Source organism: Solea senegalensis, linkage group LG9 (assembly GCF_019176455.1).
Source record: "Solea senegalensis isolate Sse05_10M linkage group LG9, IFAPA_SoseM_1, whole genome shotgun sequence".
In the NCBI taxonomy this organism is placed as follows: Eukaryota; Metazoa; Chordata; class Actinopteri; order Pleuronectiformes; family Soleidae; genus Solea; species Solea senegalensis.
The window spans coordinates 6,203,881-6,223,949 of record NC_058029.1 but is presented as its reverse complement, the minus strand read 5'-3'; the positions used below and the strand labels follow the sequence as shown (position 1 = coordinate 6,223,949).

Sequence of the window (20,069 nt, the reverse complement as noted above, 5' to 3'; positions counted from 1 at the left end):
CCAGTGTTTGCCTTACTCTCGTGTCGTGGTGCGACAAGTGAGTGAGGTGTTGCGTGTTGCTGCCAGGGCCTTCAAAATACCAAAAGACACACCTGTGCAAAAGCTGTTGTCTGAGTCACCGTCACATATACTGTGTTTATGGATGTACTGTACTGTATGTGTGCGTGTGTGTGTGTGTGTGCATGTGTGTGTGCATGTCGCCTGCAGTTCATGCCTTGGATACCACTGCTAAAGCCAGATGAAATGGAATGTCAGTACACTGGAATATGCAGGAAATGCAAACTACAACCAGGACTGTCATCAAAGTAAAGAATCTAAAATATCTAATATAAAAAAAAAACCTTAATTAAAAAGAGGCAACAACGGCTCCACTGGTGCTTTAACTGGGTCACAGTTTGATGTCTTAATGTGTGTGACCTTTGTCTTTCTCTGTTTTTATTCTGTAGTTTTTTTTATTTGTTGTAATAACTGCTATGTAATAAGTTATTAATAATTATAATAATAATAATAATAATAAAGTTATTATACGAGCATCCGTGAGGTGAAATGGGGGAAGGGAGGTGAATACTAACCTTTTTGCTGTTTTACAATTCTGTGACAGGCAGCTGTGCTGTTAATGATATATTTGTGAATATCAAATTTAACAGTTGGGAAGAAGATTTAATGGCCAATAAATGTACTGCACCTTAAGTAGGATATGCATGGCATCCATTTTTCTTATCAGGTTTGTAAATCGTTTCCAAATGGAACGATTATATCGCTGAGCATCTGAACCTTTGCTATGAAACAAGCTTGTGGAGTGATACGTGGACATAGTTCTTCGTCATAGTTCTTACAGTGAGACTTGCCCAGTGTTGGCTCTACACCAGAATAGACCAGCCTGAACCTGCTGTTGTCAATATGAGGCACTGTGAACCTAACCGTTCAGTACAATACTGTGCGTCTGCCACTTTGCAGTGGTATCAAAGTCAAGTTCCAGGTATCGTGACAGTCCCGCTCCTGTATGTTGTGTTCGCACTGGACTAGCGCTGACGTGTTTCTGTACTTCTGTTCTCTGACACACAACTCCAGAGACTGTATGTGCGAAAAAAAACACTGCTGCCAGTATTGTAGTGCACAAACAAGTGCAAGTTCTGGTCTGACCGCGTTTGCTTGTGTGTTTGTGTGTGAGTGTGTGTGCACAGAGAGATGGATGTGTGTTTGCTCGGACTCGTACGGGCTTCTAGCTGCACTTGCAGGACTTGACCTTCATATTGGAGAGCTGCTCTATTTTGGGGGTCTTGCCGATGTAGTAGAGGATGGTGAGGGGCTCCAGGTCCTGGGAAACGCAACAGGGCGACGCGGACGCTTCAGGGTTAATGGTGTTATAAAGGCCTAACACCTGGAACAGACAGATTACAGGCATGTCATGAAAAAATACGACATAAGTGCAAATATAGAACTAATAATATGAATCACCGCCCAGCTGTTATTTTTATTAGCCTCAACTGACCAACAGTTTTCAGTCTACACATTTTTTCCAGTCTCATAAAACCGGGGACGGGCCAATGTGAGACTCGATATTGTCCGATATGGGACAAAATCACTGGATCAGATGAGATTGAAATTCATCCACACAAATGTGTTGTTAACAGCATGGTGGAGTAAAAGATGTAAAAAATGACTAAAGGATTGATATCTGCATTGCTCCATACTCAAGGTGATGTCACCGGTAAAGGAACTGGACTGAAGAAAAAGTGGTACTGAGCCATCCCTACATTCATATCCACTGAATTGGTATTTAATATCCAAGAGACCAAAAACACATTCTGTAAAGCTGAGGAGATCCTGATCCTTGGACACCCAAATCTAAGCAGTGAATCTTCCAGTCCAAGGGCCAAATTTGAAAGCCTTCTTTAATGCGTTATTGAGGAATCACATTCACAAAGCAAGAAGACGGGATTTTTGAGGTCACAATGACCTTGACTTTGACGTCTGGCCGCCCCAAATCTACTGTAAGCTGTTCATCCTTGAGTCCAAGAGAACATTTGTGCCAAACTTGGAATGAAGAGGTTCTTGGGATGTTCACAATCACAATCACAATAATGGACGTTACTCACAACCTTACTGACCTAATCCCACACACTTTTTAATCTGTGACCCCATCCCTCATACGATACCTTGGAATGCTGGGTGTCAGCGCTCCACAGATATGGACATGCCCCTGCACAGAAGTTGGCTTCATATCCCTTCGGCTCATGGATCCACCTCCAGCCGAGGTCCTTTTTAAAGTCGATGAAGAGGGAACGTAAGCAGCAGTTGTCCTGCACATTTCTACGGAGATATGAGGAAAATGGAGAACATGTTGGGGTTTTTTCATCAACAAATGCAAAAAATGTTGGGAATTGCCACTGAAATAAGCTAAACTCTGTATTCTTAGTGATTGTCGGTAGGCCTCTATAGCCCTGTTTACTTTTACCTCAATATTAAACCACATGTTTAATTGTTCATGCATCACTTATTCTGTTATGTTACTAAGTTATAGACTACAACACTCCATACTTCCACCCACTGTCATAGAGGAGTACTACTCTATCAGGGCAGACATTGACCAAATAATATTAATACACTGGACGACCTCTGCGCCGCAGCACAGTGGTTAGAAAAATCACTGATTAAGAAGGATCACTACAAACAAAAATGCTAACGGCTATGCTAACGAGTGAGTGTGTGAATCTGTATTCAGTACTTGGAGCAGTAGGCGGCGTCCAGAGCTCTCTTGGATCGATGGTTCTTGTGCTGGGACTGAGATTCCAGCCTGTACGACGGCAGAAGCATGAGGAGCAGGTGTGGAGCTCGAGCGCTGTGTCGCCTCCTCCTAAACCCCTTTAGGTCACCACTATGAATGAAGCTGTCATCAATACCTGGAAATACAACGGAGCCATTACGACACGGCATCTGACTGTAACAACCTTTAACGATAATCGAAAATCAAATAACCTGCAAAGCGTGCCTCCAGCTCCTCACTCTTGTTGGGAATAATGTAGTTATTTGATGGTACAAATGTGCAGCAGGGACAGTGCAGGCTGATCTTGAATCCACTGTTTCTTTCTGCAGAGAGAGAGAGGAGTTATGACAACATGAATAAGTGAAGGAGATGCATCAGTGATGGAAAAAGGAGGAGGAGGAGGAATAAACGCTCACCTCTGTGGTTCAGCCATTCACTCACTGCCTCTGTGACGTCAAACGACAGCCACTCTCCCTCTGTTTGTGTTCGTACCACCTTGCTGTCAATATACCGCTGCGTTGGGGATGTCAGATCTTTGTGTCCTAATATCTGTGGACAAACCAGAAGCATGGAAGGTGTTATGCTGTGGAACATAAATCATATTTAAGGACTCTTTAAAAAGCATCCAGTTGTTTTTCCCCCTTTTTTCCCCCCAGACTCAAATAACATGCACTTTTTGGCTTAAAAGAAATTGAACATTCAATCGGCCAAAAACATCACCAAGGCACCAATAACTAAGCAGCTTATCAGTGAGTCCTAGTATTCATATGTGACAAATGTTCATGTTTGAACCCGCGCAGCCAATCAATGCAAAGCAAGAGGCAAGTTTTCCAACCCCAAAAACCTTTGATCATTATAGGCTTTTTTTATTTCTCTAGAGCTTGATGTCAAACCAACTAAAGCCAAGAGTAACATATATATTATTGTATCACAACATGAACTGCATGGATGTTATTTAGCGGTTTTATGATGTCATTGTTAGAAAGGTTCCGGCGTCACCCTCCGAGTCTGCCAGTGTGAAGCTAATCAGCAGCTATTGCATAACGCAGCGCACTGTTTAAACACTAATATACATGGAACTCAGATAAGAAAAAAATGTTGGTGATAGTAGGCTATTTCTGTAAATAGTTTAGCTCTGGGATGCCACTTTTTCATGTGTGTTATGATACCACAAACTTTGAAACATTTAAAAGTTACAGATGCCAACACTGTATGAGTCATTTCACATATTTGAAGTGATTAAGCTGTTACTACTCTTCTACCCTAGAGTAGAGATGAACAGCTGAAACATGACTTGATTTAAATGCTTTTTATGTATATTTCTACAACTTAATAAAGCATTTAGGGTTTTTGAATCATACTGGATATATACTGGAGAAATAGTTGTCTTTCCACTCCAAGGATTTTCACCAGTATCCGACTGATACGCACACTAAGTATGAAAAGTGGAACGGCATTGACCGTGGTGAGGAAAGGAAGGAAAATAATCTTGTGCAGTTCCCTTTTATGTCAGTGTCTGATCTATGGGAACATCTGCAGGATTCCTGTCTCAGCCAAGTCCAAAATCCACATCAGGCTGATATATTTCCAAACATTACTAGATTAAGTGTTAAGTTTTGCTTGTGTATAAACCAGATATGAATCTGTGTGTGTGTGAGAGAGAGAGATGAATGTGAATGAGGTGAATGTTATCTCCCTCTTTGTACCGGCCCGTCCCTTCCTCCCTCGTACATTTGCAGATTCTGTGTTTGTGTGAGAGAGTCTCTGTTTGGAGCTGTGTTCAGTCGCGCTGTCATCTCTTTGTCTGGACGTAAACACAGCGTGGGAACCGACTGGTGCTGACTGACACAGACGCAGGCTGACAGAAAGACAGACACGGGATGACTTCATGCTCCGGGACAGAATCACTGGCCGTGTTTAAACTACCGTGGCCGTTGAACCCTTGTGGAGAGCCGAGGCGTCATTACAGAGAAGAGACAGACCACCTACATCATTTTGAATAGAAAAATCTGTAACAGCAATGATAGTGGAGTATGATTCATATCCCACCTCGTCCTCCCAGAAGCCAATCATGCGCTTTATAACGAGAACCAGGAAACATTTCTACCCATCATTAGTGTTGCTGCAGTTGAGACTAATGGAAAGACTCCTTCAAACAAGCATGGAGGAGAAGGGATATCAAACTTCTCGACAGGTTATGTAAATCTTTTTGTTTAAGTGCTGGGGTGGGAGAAGCTGAAGCCAGATTTGAAGGCGTCGCGTCTCTGTATTGAGCCGTAAAAAAGAGCATAACAGAAGATTCTTTGGACCTTATTTTGGGGCAAAGTCACTTATCTTTTACAGCATTTTTATAAGATTTGACTGATGATTCCATATATGCGCCGTTTAAGTTCCAGTGCTCATGAAAAGTTATGGCTCTCCACCCATTCATTTAGACAGCCACATGCAGCTGTGTGGAGATGGGGTTTCAGCTCGGGCTCCCTTTGGTCATTCTTTACACAACCATATGTGTCATGTTATTTGACAGAGCCGCCTGAGAAGCTTAGAAATAAGGAGTGTGCTTTACATGTTTCAAACTCATCACACATAGACACATCACTACAAAGGTTTTGCCAAGATTCCACAATTCCCATATTTTGTGGCACGCATGGTTTTTCATCATTAATCCAGGACATCCGTTCCACTTAACCTAAACCAGCCAATCAAACCAAGCAAAAAGTGGGTTTGCATCACAAAAATTTGCAATATTTATCGGCTCCCAACTTATATGAAGGAGCAAAGGCAAGGCAAGAGCTACAGTTCACCCATCCTCAACTGCTTATCCAAGATCGGATCATGGGGGTAGCAGTTCAAGCAGGGGGCCCCAGACTTCCCTTTCCCTGGCCACATTGTCCAACTCTGACTGGGGAATCCCCAGGCCAATGTGGAGATGTAAACTCTCGACCTGGTCCTTGGTCTGCCCCTAGGTCTCCTTCCAGTTGGACGTGCCAGAAACACCTCCCTTGGGAGGCGCCCCGGTGGCATCCTTACTCAGCTGGCTCCTTTCCACACAAAGGAGCAGCGGCTCTACTCCGAATCTCTAAGGGAGACCCCAGCCACCCTTGTGAGAAAACCCATTTTGGCCACTTGTACCCACGATCTTCATCATTAAATCATTAAAACTCTCACAGGCTCTGTTTTGTTTCACATCCTGTCCTCTGCTGCTCAGATTCACATGGGGAAATGCCACGTTGGCATCATTGTGAAACTCACTTGAGTGATGTCTAAATCGTCTAAATGCAAGAACTCCTGCTTTACATAAATCCCCAAATTCCATCTCCAGATGTCGTACCAGAGGAAAGTGTCATTCTACCTGGTAGAGCTCAATGCGCTGCTCAGACACTCGAGCCGCATGGTTCGGAAGACGGAAGATCCTGAGCTCAGCCTTCACCAGGTTTGACGCATTCTTCTCCATGGAGGAGACATCAAATGTCAGCCGCCTGAAGTATGGGTTGAAGTGTGTAGGAGAGATGACGTCTATAAAAAAAGAAAAGAAACAGTGGATGAATGAAAGGTTCATATCTGACAAACACACAGAGATGTGAGGAGGATGAGGCTAAATGTTATGACAGTGAAGCATTAAGTTGGTGTTGTTTCTGTCACATCAGTGATCTGACACTCTTTGACATTTGAAGCACCACATTTCAATACCCCAAATGACACGTTAGTAAAATAGAACCAAATAAAATATAATAAGATTTTGATGAGTGCTTAAAATCTTTTATTCCTGGTGTATCCAATAGTTTCTATAGGCACAGGGAGCATGTAGAGCACAAAGGATTGTATGAAAAGACATTGACTATGTGTCAAAAAATCAGTATCTGTCTTTTATTGTTGTGTTACTGCGTCCAGGAAACTTGGAGCTGCGTGCTGCAGGAACAGCAGCAGCTGTCAAAATCCCAATTTAAATACTTTTACGTAGTCCGACTGAATGCTAGTTATGATCACTTGATTACTTGAGCCTTTTTAAAAGAATTACTGATTCTTTTAAAGTGATTCTTCAGCTTCTTAAATGTTAATACACATATATATATACATATATACATGTATATACATATATAACAAGCAAAACACTATGTTTTGTGGACAAAACAAGACATTTGAGAGCATCATAGTTTCCAGGTTTGAAAAACACTGATCAACATTTTCTGACGTTTTACGGACCAAACAAGTACTCAATTAGTTGAGAAAATAATCAACAGATGAATTGATTATGAAAGTAATCGTAAGTTGAGCCATATTTATATTTAAAAAGTATGCCATGCAGTTTTAAAGATAGATGAGTGACAGACTTGCTGCTGTGCTTGGTTATGGAGATTATTGATGCCAGTTCATTCGAGGACATGCACCCTATAGTGTGTGTGTGAGAGAGAAAGTGGAAGTTGGTGAAGCAGTATATCATAGTTTTTTTATCCAACATAAAAATTTAAAGTGTGTTTAAAGTAACAAAGTAGTCTGCAGTGATTAATAAAATAATAATGGCTAGTTTTACCTTGCCCAAAGCAAGGTCTCTCCCCCTCCATACTAAACCCAATGTAACCCCTGGGTGTAATGATGGCTACTTGTATTGCAGTTTTGTTAAATTATGGGACTCACAAGTGACAGAATAAACACTGTCATTTCTTTTTAGTTTTCATTGAAATTGCTCCTGCATGGCGAAGTGTCTCGCACCCCCAGTTTGTAGCTCAAGCTCTCTGTTCAAAGCAATCTTCAAACCCAGTGACGTCACTATGACATCATCAGGGGGTTACTTATTCAGAGCCCCAAGAGACATTTCACAGCTGTTTTCACAGGACTCTACGAGGCCAATAAACACAGCTTGGTTTGTAAAAACTTGCAGAGTGCCCCTTTAAAAATGTAATGCTTTTTTCTTCCGTTGAAAAAACAGATCAGTGTCAGACATTCTCCCTTGGTGCATCAGCAGCCATGCACACAGTAGCAACAGTCCCCCCTCATGGAGTACTTAGAAGCATGTGTGTGGACGTGTTTGACAGACGCTTATACAGGAGCAGGGCGACACACGCGCAGCACCGACAGCCATGTGTGCTGCAATGTCCACGACAGATGCTGCAGAACACACACACACACGCATGCATGCGTATGGTGTAACGCTGGAAACCATGTGTGCGGTAGACGAGTGTTTGACAGTGTCGCCCAGCACTGAACACAGAGACGGGCCGCGGGTGTGAGACGGATGGAGGTCACGTGAGGCAAAAGCTGGGGCTAAGCAATAAAGTGAGGTTTGTTTAGTATACAAGCAGAGCAGCAGACAGAAGACTGCGACCAGCTGACACACACACACACACACACACACACACACACACAGGCTTGTTATTCTTAGGACACTGCAATGACTTCCTTTTATTTGGACAGCGCAAACACATCCTCATACCTAACCTTAACCATTACCACTTAATGCCTCACCTCAACGTTAGTATAACCACAATATTAGCCCTAAACTTAACCACTTCTTAAGAAATGAGGTTCTGCCTAATTACGACCAGGTTTTGGTCTCTGTGAGGACGACAGATCCTGTCAGTGTTTGTGTCAGAAATGGTCCTTAGATAACAAGCACAAGCAGACACACACACACAAACTTGTTTTTATATTAGTGAGGAGGACACATCAATGCATTCCTTAGACCCTAACCTAAATTCAACCCTAAAACCAGGTCTTAACCCTGAAAAAGCCCCTAAATGTTGTGGGAACCAGACAAAATATTCTTACAAAGATATAAATACAAGTACACACACAGCACTTCTTTAGGAACATCTACTCTTTGACATAGTATCTGATCAGCCAATCACGTGTCAGCACCTTAGTGTATTTCGACATGAAGACATGATCAAGGTGACCTGCTGAAGGTTAAACTGAGTGACTCGGCTCGGCTGTTGATGCCGCTCAGGTTGGTCTGAATAGTTCAGAAACACTTGATCTACATGGATTTTCATTCACAACCAGTGTTGACCTCAAAAAAAAGAGAAAAATCCAATATCCTCTGGGTGGAAATGCCTTGTTGATGCAAGTGGTCAGACTGGCTCGAGATGACAGAAAGGCAACCATCTCTCAATGGACGACAAGCAGAACCTTGACGCTGATGCTGTTACAGCAGCAGAAGACCATATCAGACACTGTATTAGGTTAAAAAAAAACATAGCAGTGGCTAGTGAGTGTATGTAAGACCACACAACGTGCTTTACTCTTACGCCATAATTATGTACCTTTACTTATTCTTCACATGTTTATGACTTGATATGTCAAGAATACACAGGTCAAACACAACAGTAAAGCCACTTACGAGTCAATCCCCTTCACTCACTACCAGCACAGCCATCAGAGGCCCGGGAACCCTGCATCAGCGGCTGCAGGTCAATTTGTTACTGTGCACTCGGACAGAATGGCTCACAAAACAGAACCGGAAAAAAAGGAGTTTGCATATTTAACACCGAGTTCAACTAGTTCAGCGGGATCAGAATCGCTACGCTAGACTCAGGACTGCAGGAGAGTTCTCACATGGATTAAGATCATTCAGGAACACACCTGAACAGAGACAAAGACACACAGGTGCGAGACATTAGGGAGGGGAGCACCATGTGTCGCTACCTCTTGTTCAGAACTTTGTTTCTATTTCAATTCATCTTTTATTCTATATTACTGCTAAGTTCCTGACACTGTGCTTCTACCTGCAGGAGGATGAGAATATCTAGAAAATAAATACACAAAACAAAATAAAACACAGTCATCCATTTCCAATCTGCTCCATGAAATTAGAAGTTATTCTTTTCACTGAATCATGGATTTCACTGAAACATTTGTGGTTCATGTGGAGGTAGAAAGTGCACTGAATAGACGTCATTGTCATCCTGAGCTGGGATGTGGTGACAGTGGAGGCCATAGCGTATGATTAATTACATTCACATTCCCTGTCTATAATCTCGGCGATGTACTCGCTGCAGCGATGCTCCGACCACGTCAGTGGCAAATCTTACATTTGCTTGATGAGAAACCGTTACATCCTACGTGGATTTGGAGTATGTGTGTAAGCGAGCGGGGCGGCGGAAACGCACTGCGGCAGCAGGTTCTGGTCGACAGAAGAATTTAGTGTGTGATTCAGCTGCTGGATGAATCAGTGGCGTTTGCAGCCAACGCTCAGGATTCTCACAGCGACCTGTGAAATACCTCTGCTGCCGCGTTGTCTCCTCATCGTCTCGCTTGCCGTCAGCCAAGAGGAGTTTGGACAAAATATATTAGCTTTGACAAATAAAAAAAAATAACTGTTGATGTGACTGTAAAATCATGTCTGCTGACAACGTCATCATCACCCTCAAGACCTGGTCTGTCCTCCAAAGGTTACTGAATCTGTAGAAACTGGACTTTTGGATTTCTTCCTCAACCTGAAGACATTTCCCCTCTTACCCAAGAAGCTTCTTCAGTTCCTCAAGTGGAGACGGGAGAATGGAGGGATGAGACTGAGCTTTGAGAGAGAGGAAGGATCCAGAAGATTTAAGGAATGAGGATGGGGATAAAACAACGAGGATTAGAATGAAGGAGAATGTTGAACTGTGAAAAAGAGGCAGAGGAAATGAGAAAGAACTTTGAGGGACGTCTAAAGGACTTTGAAATGCGATGAAGAAGAATGAGACTGAAGTTCTTTATCACAGTTCTTCTCATCCTCTCATCTCCTCAAACTACGATGAAGAACTGAGGGCAACGTTACACCTCTCAATGTACAGACTGCTGGAAATGATCAGAAGAAGAAGAAGAAGAAGTTCTTCAAGTCCAAGTGTTCATTCAAGGGCCCTTGAAGGGAAAACTAGTCCCGTTCAGTACACATTCAGAAACTTAACAAGAAAAACAGGGTATTTCTCGAGACACCACACACACTGTTAGTTACAAAACCGCTCCATAACCTCCTAAAACCTCCACTTATTGATCAGAGGCAAGAGAAACAGCAGCCAATTCCGAAAATATGTTAGAGTTCGTAACTGGTGTTCTCAATGTGTGGGGTAGATATTAAATGTTTTGCCTGAATATTTTTGCTTTTCACTTAATAGTAAAAAGGAGTATTTCTCTGGAATCAGCTTTTAAAACTTGAAGTACTTAGACACAGTAGAATTTTTGAATTCCAAGCCTTTCTTAAAAAGTGAGCTCTATTTTCCATCAAAAACAGAGAAGCTCGTCTGTGGCCTAATTTCTGAGTGAACCATGAAGATATTGTTTACACCTGTGATCCCAAAAGAGTCACACGGCTTTTTAATTTTCAAACGTTGTCTCTTATCTAGAACATTTTGCGTCAAGAGTGTAATATAAACAAGGTGCTTTCTTGTTGCAGGCTTGTATTGGTTTCAGTGATTTGTTTCAACATAAAAAAGTACAGTACGTCATCATGCTTCACTGAATCCATATGTCCTCGCACAGAACACGGGGAGCAGCTGAGGCTAATGTGAATATTGCCCATTTTGTTTGTTATTTTGTCATAAACAAAGTATAAGGACACTAAAATGTCAATAGTTGAGGGGTCGGGGATCAAACTTGTTATAATTCACCCTCGGGGGAACAATAGTTGTCAGACGAGAGATGGAATGAGTGGAAAGTACAGTTTAAAGTACTGAGGGATTGAGTGAAAACAGCAGAAACCTGATCGAAAAGGACAGACTTTCTTCTCCGTGTGCCTTCGTTTGATCTGACAAGCTCACGTCAACCTCCGCATGGTTGATGCTCATGCTCCCGATCTGTGGCCAACATAAAACAGCATGCAGTTTGAGCAGCTGAGGCAGATGAGCCAAGACTAACGATGCTCTTTCTCATTTCCTTCCCATTCGTCAGCAGAGAAATTCACACTTCCAGCTCCTGGAGGACCGGGACTGTTTACACAAACTGCTGCCGGGCCTCATGAATGAGTCTACTGTGCTTCAACAAAACACTGGATGCATTGAGCAGAGGTTCAGAGGAGGGCTACAGCCTCGCTGACACATGCTGTGCGTGGCAGACATACACACACACATCCATGATCTACTACTCCTGATGGACGTTCACAAAGAGAGCACAGTACTTGGTTTGGACTCATGTCTGCTGTCTTCCGTAGTGATAATTCTTCTTTATATTGTTTTAAAATCATGATGAGAAGCCCAGAGAACATGAGAAATATAGGCATGGCTGCATACCACTTCTTTTTTTGCGTCTCGTACTGAAATCACAGCCTTGAGTATCTACCTACACAGATTTCAGTATGATAAAGTAGTTTCACATCTTTACGAATAAGCTGTTGAAAACACATTTGTGCTAGTTATTTCAAAAAATAATACCCCAATTCTGAACCAAATAAAGAAGAAATAGCTCATAACATTTACCAATTAAAATACAGTTGATGCTTTTTATGTATATTTAGACTTTAGACTATCCGCACTTATAGAAGCTTGTGATATTTAGGGATTTTGAATTGTGTCATACCCCATATTCTTCTTTTTCTGATATCCAATGCAGTGTTTTCGACTCCTATCAGACCAATATCGATACAGAATATTGTGCCGGCTCATCCCTCATCATAATTTACAAAAAGACTTAAATAAAGTTCATATTTAAGTCTCACGCTCCTCTAGAATAACCTGGCATGAACTATACAGACAATGGCATCGATCGAGGCTGAATTTCAAACATAAGCTGCTTTCATTTTCCTGTAATTATCCAGTGTGGCTGCTTATAAGAATGCAAAATGTTTGCAAAAGTCACTCTAGACATTTTCTGGAACGTCTCCTGCCGGCTCCCTTATCAGATTTCCGGTCTCCTGGCAGCCTAATAGCTATCAGCAGGACCTTGCAAACTCAGTAGGTTTCAAGCAAACATTATGTCCAAACATGGCTCACAGGAAAGAGTTTAAACCTGTTGACTCAAGGCAGCGCCTGTTTCCAAGATTTGTCTATACAGTGTCCCCAAAATGAGCCATACACATGCGCAGTCATCGAGACAGTGTTTCCTTGAAATGCGCTCAGCCGTGGCTAATGGCTCAACAGAAGTAAGTGGAGCTTTAAGCTCAGTTCATTCACAAATCTCACTCTGATTTGCCACCAATACGCTTCACCACTCTCAGACAAATCCCCTCATATCAACACTTGATCGGCAGATGCCGCGTGTAAACGGGTCAGACATGATTTAAGGAACTCGCCAACTCCTCCCACATGCATCGCAGACTGTGAGCTCAGATCAGAGTCTGCACCAACTCAGGCCCAACCAATCAGAGACCAGGATGAGGTGAAGGAACACAACGGTGATCCACCAGAGAGAAGAGGGAGGAGATAAGAGCAATGCAACACCCAAAACATGGGTCAGAGGTCACAGACAGAAAACATCCATCAGTACAAACAAATATCATGTTGTGTGTGACCTTATGTGAACAACAGCAAGACTCCTAATCACAAACTGGCAAATGTGGAGAGTGAACTGCACAATAGAGGTAATAAATCAGTATCAGTCAATTATTATTTGATGATTATTTATGTATATTTTGTTCTCAGAAACATGATAGAGTCACTACTTTTAGGATCTGTTACTTTACACAGTATTTTGTTATTTAAAATATGATATTTTGCAGTGCAGCACAGACACAAGCTACATGTGCTATTTCATAAATGTGTATTTGTTTTGTGTATATGTTATTAATTACGCTAAAAGTTATCTGATGGAGGAGAAAAAAAAAGAAAAGTGGCCAAACAAACATGCAGCCCTGATATCAGCTATTAAAAAACAACATTATTGAACCTTGAACAGCAAGCCTGCGACTTTGACATTTAAGATAAACTCTGCTCTAAACTCTTCAATTGAATTCCTTTTTCTTTGAATAGTGCGGAAGTGTATCGCATTAACCTAAAAAAAAAAAGCTCTGTTTTTCTGCATTTATGAGATCTTTATTATTTGGGACCTCAAAACATCTGACGGGAAGCTCTCAGGACGCAATGCGCTTACGTACTAGCCTGTATTCATTTCAAGTGCATCATCCCATATCCACGAAGCATGCCATATTTATTTGAATCATATTGGAGAAACACTGCAACGCTCAGCAGATCCGAGCGTTCTTTCCGTCAAAACAACAGCAAAGTCCCAAGGTGCCTGCGTCAAGTCGACAAACTAATAATAACAACACCATCGATATTACTAAAAGACAGGAGAATGTCTCAAACCCAAAGCAAGGGAAAAGTGGATCTAAAGACAGAAATGGAAGCTTCTCAGCGATCGTATTCACTCACAAAAACATGTCTCGTAAACTCAGACCAGAAAAAAAATCTCTCTTTTTTGAAAATAAGTGAATGCAATATGCTTCTGTAGTGCGGTGCAGATTTTAAAATCTTAAAATTATTGTGGAGAAACCAAACAGGAACACAATGAGCGAGCACTTGGCAAGAGTGGAGAGAAAAAAGCAAGAACTCTCTGACAGAACCAGATGAACATCTGCCTCAACCAGAGGCTTCTACTCCACAAAATACGAGTGTCATGTCACCAGAAATAATTCTAAAGGAACAGCTAACTCCTCACACACCGTGCAAGCTAATGGGCTGCCACATTCGATCTGCAGGGGAAATTCCAAACATTGGCTGACGTTGTGGAGTGTCATCCAAATCAGTGCCGCCGTGAGCGTCTGCATCACTGCTGATACACCCCAAACCCAACTTGAAGATGATCCACCACAACTGGCACCAATCTGGTGTGTTTATGTGTGGGTCGTTTCATCACGTCAACGGGACTAAGACAGTAGTAAGACCAGTGATGTCATCGCACACACACACACACACACACACACTGTGTCAGTGACACTGATGCTCTTCTTTCATGCCGTCCCTCCCTCTTGAGAGAAAAGCTGATGTCACATGAGAGCTGTCAAACAAAGTCCTGTAATCAGTCACTTCATTACTCATCACTCCCATTACCTCACATACTATTGGCAAAGCACCGAAGCGTGTGCACTCTTTGGATTATAGACAAGTTAAAGTAGTCGAGGGTTTATGAGCGAATGTCAGGGAGATTAGCTGTAAATAAAAACAACGTGTACTGCAACACATTTACAATTGGCTTTTATTGAAAATATTGTATATTATTGCACTGCAGTCCAGGCATAAAATGTAGATGGGAGCAATAGACCATTAGTGTTGTTCAATGATGATGGTTTGTATTATAACCATTAAATCATCATGCTTTTATTGTTATATGTGCCGTATTTTTACTGTTTTGATCTTACTTTTTTTTTTGCGATGTAAAATGACTTATAAATAAGATATTATTATGTTAAGATTGGCAAAAAAAATTGGCTTAATATATAGGCCACAAGATTTCTAAAAATCAGGGCGGGCATTAAAAACATTATGGAGAGTTATCTTGTCTGTCTGTCTGTCTGCCTGGTTACGACGTGGTAAAGATCATGATTTTTCCTCAGAAAATCAACGCCTCCACATCTGCATCAACATGCAACGACACCTCTCGCATTTAGTCTCAAAAACCTCCAACCACTCCACGCCTAAGTGAGAACTTTACCTCAAGTGTTTGTGAAGTACGTCACTTAAGAAATGCTTGTATGACACGCACGTAACATTTTGCCAAAAAGGAAACATTTGTACATTTTCCACAGTACAGAATGTACAAATGTAACATTTCCAGGCAAAATAGCAACAAACGCCGGCCATATCTGTTTGAATTTGTCTGAGGCTGGACTGGAAACCTTGTCACAGAAATGCAGTAAACGTGTTTTGCTCTCTTTATACTGGCTGTAGGTTGACATCATGATAGAACAAGCTGTGTGAAAAGCTCCAACTACAAGGAAGGCGTAACGCTCCAGTGTGCTTAATCACATGACAGTGGTACGGCATGATAATAAACAGAAATCCTCTAAGTAGTTTAAATCATGAGCAGAGCCATCTGTCAGTGACCAATTTGTTTGAAATATTGAAGCTCTGAAAGTTCTCCAGACTGAAGGACCTCGGAGGTCAAAGGAGACCTGTGTGAGGGTTTGTCAAACACTGACTTCCTTCCTGAGGGGAGAACGCTGAGTGTTGGCCTGCAAACTCTCTGACTGGTGGCTTTGTCAGCAGAAACCACCGGCTCCTCGCACCGCTTCCACTCGGAGTGCCGCACCTCTGACTAATCTCAGACTGGTGTTTCCCAACCTTTTTATATGGGGACCCACTTTTTAAAGACGACACATTAATGTCACCAAATGTACAATAAAAATGTGATTGATTTTTGATTTTACTGCCATTGCTGTAACATCGACTATTACTTTCCTAGAACCCTGGGATAGTACCTGGTGCTTTTTTTGGTACCTGCTCTGGTGAGGTTCCAAGCGAGCATAACGTCAACAGACTGCCAGTAAACTCTGAAGCAAGACTTCTGCACTAACAACGTCTTCAGGACCAGGTACAGTAGCCTATGTTATAGCATGTTATACAGATATGACGACTAAGATTGTTGACTATGAAACTAACCCCCCCAACCAACTACAAAAGAACAACAAGTGCTTTAGTTTGCCTAGCTTGTGTTTTCAACCCGGCTTATGTCACCTATTGCCTATTGGATGTGCACATTGTTTGTATCAACGTTGTATGGACGAGAGGACGTACGTTGTTAAGTAGAATGTTGTAGTTCTTTTTGTAGCACGGACCCAAAACCAGAGTTATGTTATGAGTGGATGTACCATTAAAACCTCATGGAGACATCATGGAGACATTATTTGAAGGTTGAAATGTGTCTACACTGTGTCTCTACATCATACGTCATCATTTCAGCCATTTCTGCAAATACTGTAGAGCCTTTTCTGTCTTCGGGACATAACTCAAAGCGAGTGTTGTATCCAGCAGTTTTAAAAGGCTCAGGTCGTGACCTAATGGAAGCTGCTGTTACAAAATGTACAGCTCGCACCCAGCTCCCAGCAGCCTTTGAGCTCAGCTGACCACAGAAACACTTCCACAGGTGTGGACGTGTCAAATACAGGGTGCAGCTGACCAAACTCTATCCACTCTGAGCTGGACTCCACGGTTTCTAAGGAATAGATGTCTTGATTCAGCAGGGGTTGGCCTCAGTGTTATTGGGCTACTTTACACAGTGTCAGGGAGGTGGAGGTCGCAACATGAAAGCGTCTTTATAGTCTTGGCTGGAGCCGAGCAGGACACCTGCAGTGGGTAAACATCTGACCTCGAAGACAGGAAGAAACAATCCGGGCTAAAACTGTTTCCTTTGGAGGAGGTTCATGAGGATTTAGGCACCTCAGCTCTTATTACTAAATCTAGATCATGAAAGGTTTTTTTTTTCTTCTTCTTCTTCTTTCTTTTCTTCACCATTTCCATTTTACCATTTTATTTTCCAAACCTCGGTTCTCTTTCATGGCCTGAACAGGTGGCAGCCACATTATTTTGCTGCGGCCATGAGCTTGAACAATAACAGATTCAAAGTGTGGGAATACATAAATGAAAACATTTGCTGTGAAATAATTATGCTGTGATCCCGAGCTGTTAAGAATTCAGCTGTGACTGCTTTTGCAGATGTGTTGGCATGAAGAAATCCACATGTGCACATACGTCTCCTGAGCACTGGTAGTGGGTTCTGGCATGGACATTATCATCATTATTATTATTGTCCCTTTCAGCTCTGTGTGTGTGTGTGTGTGTGCGTGTTAGAGAGCGAGAGCGAGAGAGAGATATTATGGGGTCTGTACCAGATTTTAAACATTTCACTTCCCATAGTTCACTTTACTGCAAAGCAAAGCGTGGGGGTGAGATTCCACCAAATTGAGATTTATCACCGGATGCAACTGTTTACTACCTCAGAATCACTTTTACCATTTGAGAATGGAAACAGAGACTAAATATTGGTCTGCAGGGTTGAGATGCTGGGATCGACTTGAGGGAAAATATCTGACCTACTTTTACAGTATATCTGACTTTTTTAACACATGCACACGGGTCATCGAGGAACAGTGAGAACAACAACAACAGAGAGAAAACGTACAATTTGAAATGGGTTTTTTGTCACCCCATTATCACGTGTGTTGATGGAGGACATTGATGGAGAACATTCACTCAACAACTTGTCACATGTTTTAAACAATCACAACTGTTTTGAAGGGACATTCTCATTTCTAAGGGGTTGTTCTAAGGGTTTTTTTTTTATTCCAACTTTTGGCAAAGTGCTCAGTATTTTGTGGGGTATCTCACACAGCAAAGATTGAAAAGTAGTTAAACATTAATCCAGATTTTGAACTCAAGGAAAGATTTCCACATAAATCTGGATATCATCAGTTTAAATGTGGAAATTGACTTTTAGTGCACAAAGGGCACTGCTAAGTGGGAGCATGTTCAATAAAAACAGCAGTGGTCCTAAAACAGACCCCTGGGTGCCCAGTAGGAGACAACATGACAATCAGATGATTTCTTTGGACAAAGTAAAAGCATGTGTCCCGTGGAATTTATTAATACAACTTCACACATGCATTGGGCTTTTGGGCATGGATTTCGTTCCTGCAACTTTTCTTTCCATGAGACACGTCACCGCTCACTCGTGTGGAGTGAACTCTCAATGACAACAAGATCTACGTGAGTGTGAACGGCACAACAGCGTCTACAACTTCAGAAAGCCGCGTGACGTGAACTCGGCTTTAACAATAACACATAAAGGTCCGTGGCAAGTGTGAAGACCTGAACTAAATCGTCACAGTCAGAGCCCTGTGTTCTTCTTCTTCTAAGCAGATGTTTGTATGGACTGACAGTGATCAGAGAAAGAAAAATACTAAGAATCAAGACACGTCTGATCTCTCTGTGTCCAGGACGTCAAGGATGTGCTGCTACTGTGCTGGTGCCAGAACACGGGGACCTTCAGATGTCTCCCACCTCAGCAGGACCACCGGCGTGTTACGGCAATGGTGGTCTTAATGATCTGACACGTGAAAATGATGATGGTTTACATGATCACGGTACTATGACAAATAAAATGATGGTGACAAAGCACAGGACTAGGAATGAAAGAATAATAATAATGATTAAAAAAAAAAGAAAAAAAGCAGAAGATAGAAGCAGTGTGCTACAGACATGCAGCCAGGAGGAAATGAAGGAAACAGCCAGAGGACAGGGGGAGGGAGGCGTCAGCAGAAGAGAGAATAAAAAGAACAGCCTGCGAGTTTGACGTGAGACAGAGAGAAAAGAGGAAAAGGATCTACAGAGGGAGAATGTGAGCGCTCTCGCCTGTCTGGTTCCCCTGCACATGTCTCCACCCAGTCGCTCACCTGCCAATAACAAATTGAAAACAAAAAACTCCACACATAATCCCTGGGAACTAAAAATACTCAGAACTCCGAAGGTCCTTTCAACACGGCAACAGACAAACACACACAAACACACGCACACACACGTGTACAGTCAATAAAAACAGTCAGTAAAACAGTATAAACCGCAGTGACACGACCACAACATGTCCTACGGGTTAAAACTGACCCGGGCGGTCGTACTGATTATTCGATTTTTCTTAAAAATTGAAAACACAATATCACACCGACACAAGGATCTCTGTTTCCAACCGTGGATTTAAAAGGTCCAGCGTGTAACATTTAGAAAGGTTTATTGGCAGGAATTGAATATACTAGCAATAAGTATGTTTATATCAGAGCACTATCGCCTTTTCTTCGCCTCAGATATGTGACTGTGCAGGGCCAGGGCCACGTGGTTTTACAACAATCAGTGCATTTTGTGTTTTAAAGCTGACGCAGATTATGCAAATGAAGAGGGACGTCATCCTTTTTGTTGGATACGTGAGCGAAACTTTGTTACAATGTGCAATCTCATTATTAGATATCACAAATTCTTAGACACAGGAATCTTTAACCCTTCAACACCAAGCGTATCGCTGACGACACGTTTGCACAAGGCAACGGTTTCTGAAAGCTGAGAAGTTGCACAATCTCACTGGAATTGAGAGTGGGAAGAACACCTGTACATAGTTTCCATTTTTGGGCCTGTTTTTGCAGATTGAGACAAAGAAACATTGAGAGACTCAAAAATGTTATTGTAAATATGTTTTATACAGTAAAAATCACGTAAAATCTGTTGTTTTTGTTTTTCTTCCTTTCAAATAGTTAAAACAGTATTTTAACATGCAGTGAATTGTAAATAACTGCCAGATATTGGACGTTATTCTGGAAAAAAATGGCCAAAAGCACTTAGTTACAGGACGTTTTCTGGTCCTTTTATGGTTAACGTAAGCAAAAGGTAAAAGGGTTAGCTGAAATGCAAACACC

The 20,069-nt window shown here is 41.9% G+C and overlaps 1 protein-coding gene across 1 annotated transcript in view; it reads right to left on the bottom strand.

The window, feature by feature from the left end:
- Positions 1-1,114: 1,114 nt before the first annotated feature.
- Positions 1,115-20,069, bottom strand: part of tgfb2 (transforming growth factor, beta 2) — a 28,119-nt gene continuing 9,164 nt past the window's right edge. The window contains exons 2-7 of the mRNA XM_044033398.1: positions 6,120-6,283; positions 3,184-3,316; positions 2,980-3,090; positions 2,729-2,903; positions 2,160-2,313; positions 1,115-1,381 (exon numbers count right to left, since the gene is read on the bottom strand). Coding sequence (XP_043889333.1) covers positions 1,223-1,381; positions 2,160-2,313; positions 2,729-2,903; positions 2,980-3,090; positions 3,184-3,316; positions 6,120-6,283 — 896 coding nt within the window. The 3' untranslated portion in view covers positions 1,115-1,222. The remainder of the gene's footprint in view (positions 1,382-2,159; positions 2,314-2,728; positions 2,904-2,979; positions 3,091-3,183; positions 3,317-6,119; positions 6,284-20,069) is intronic.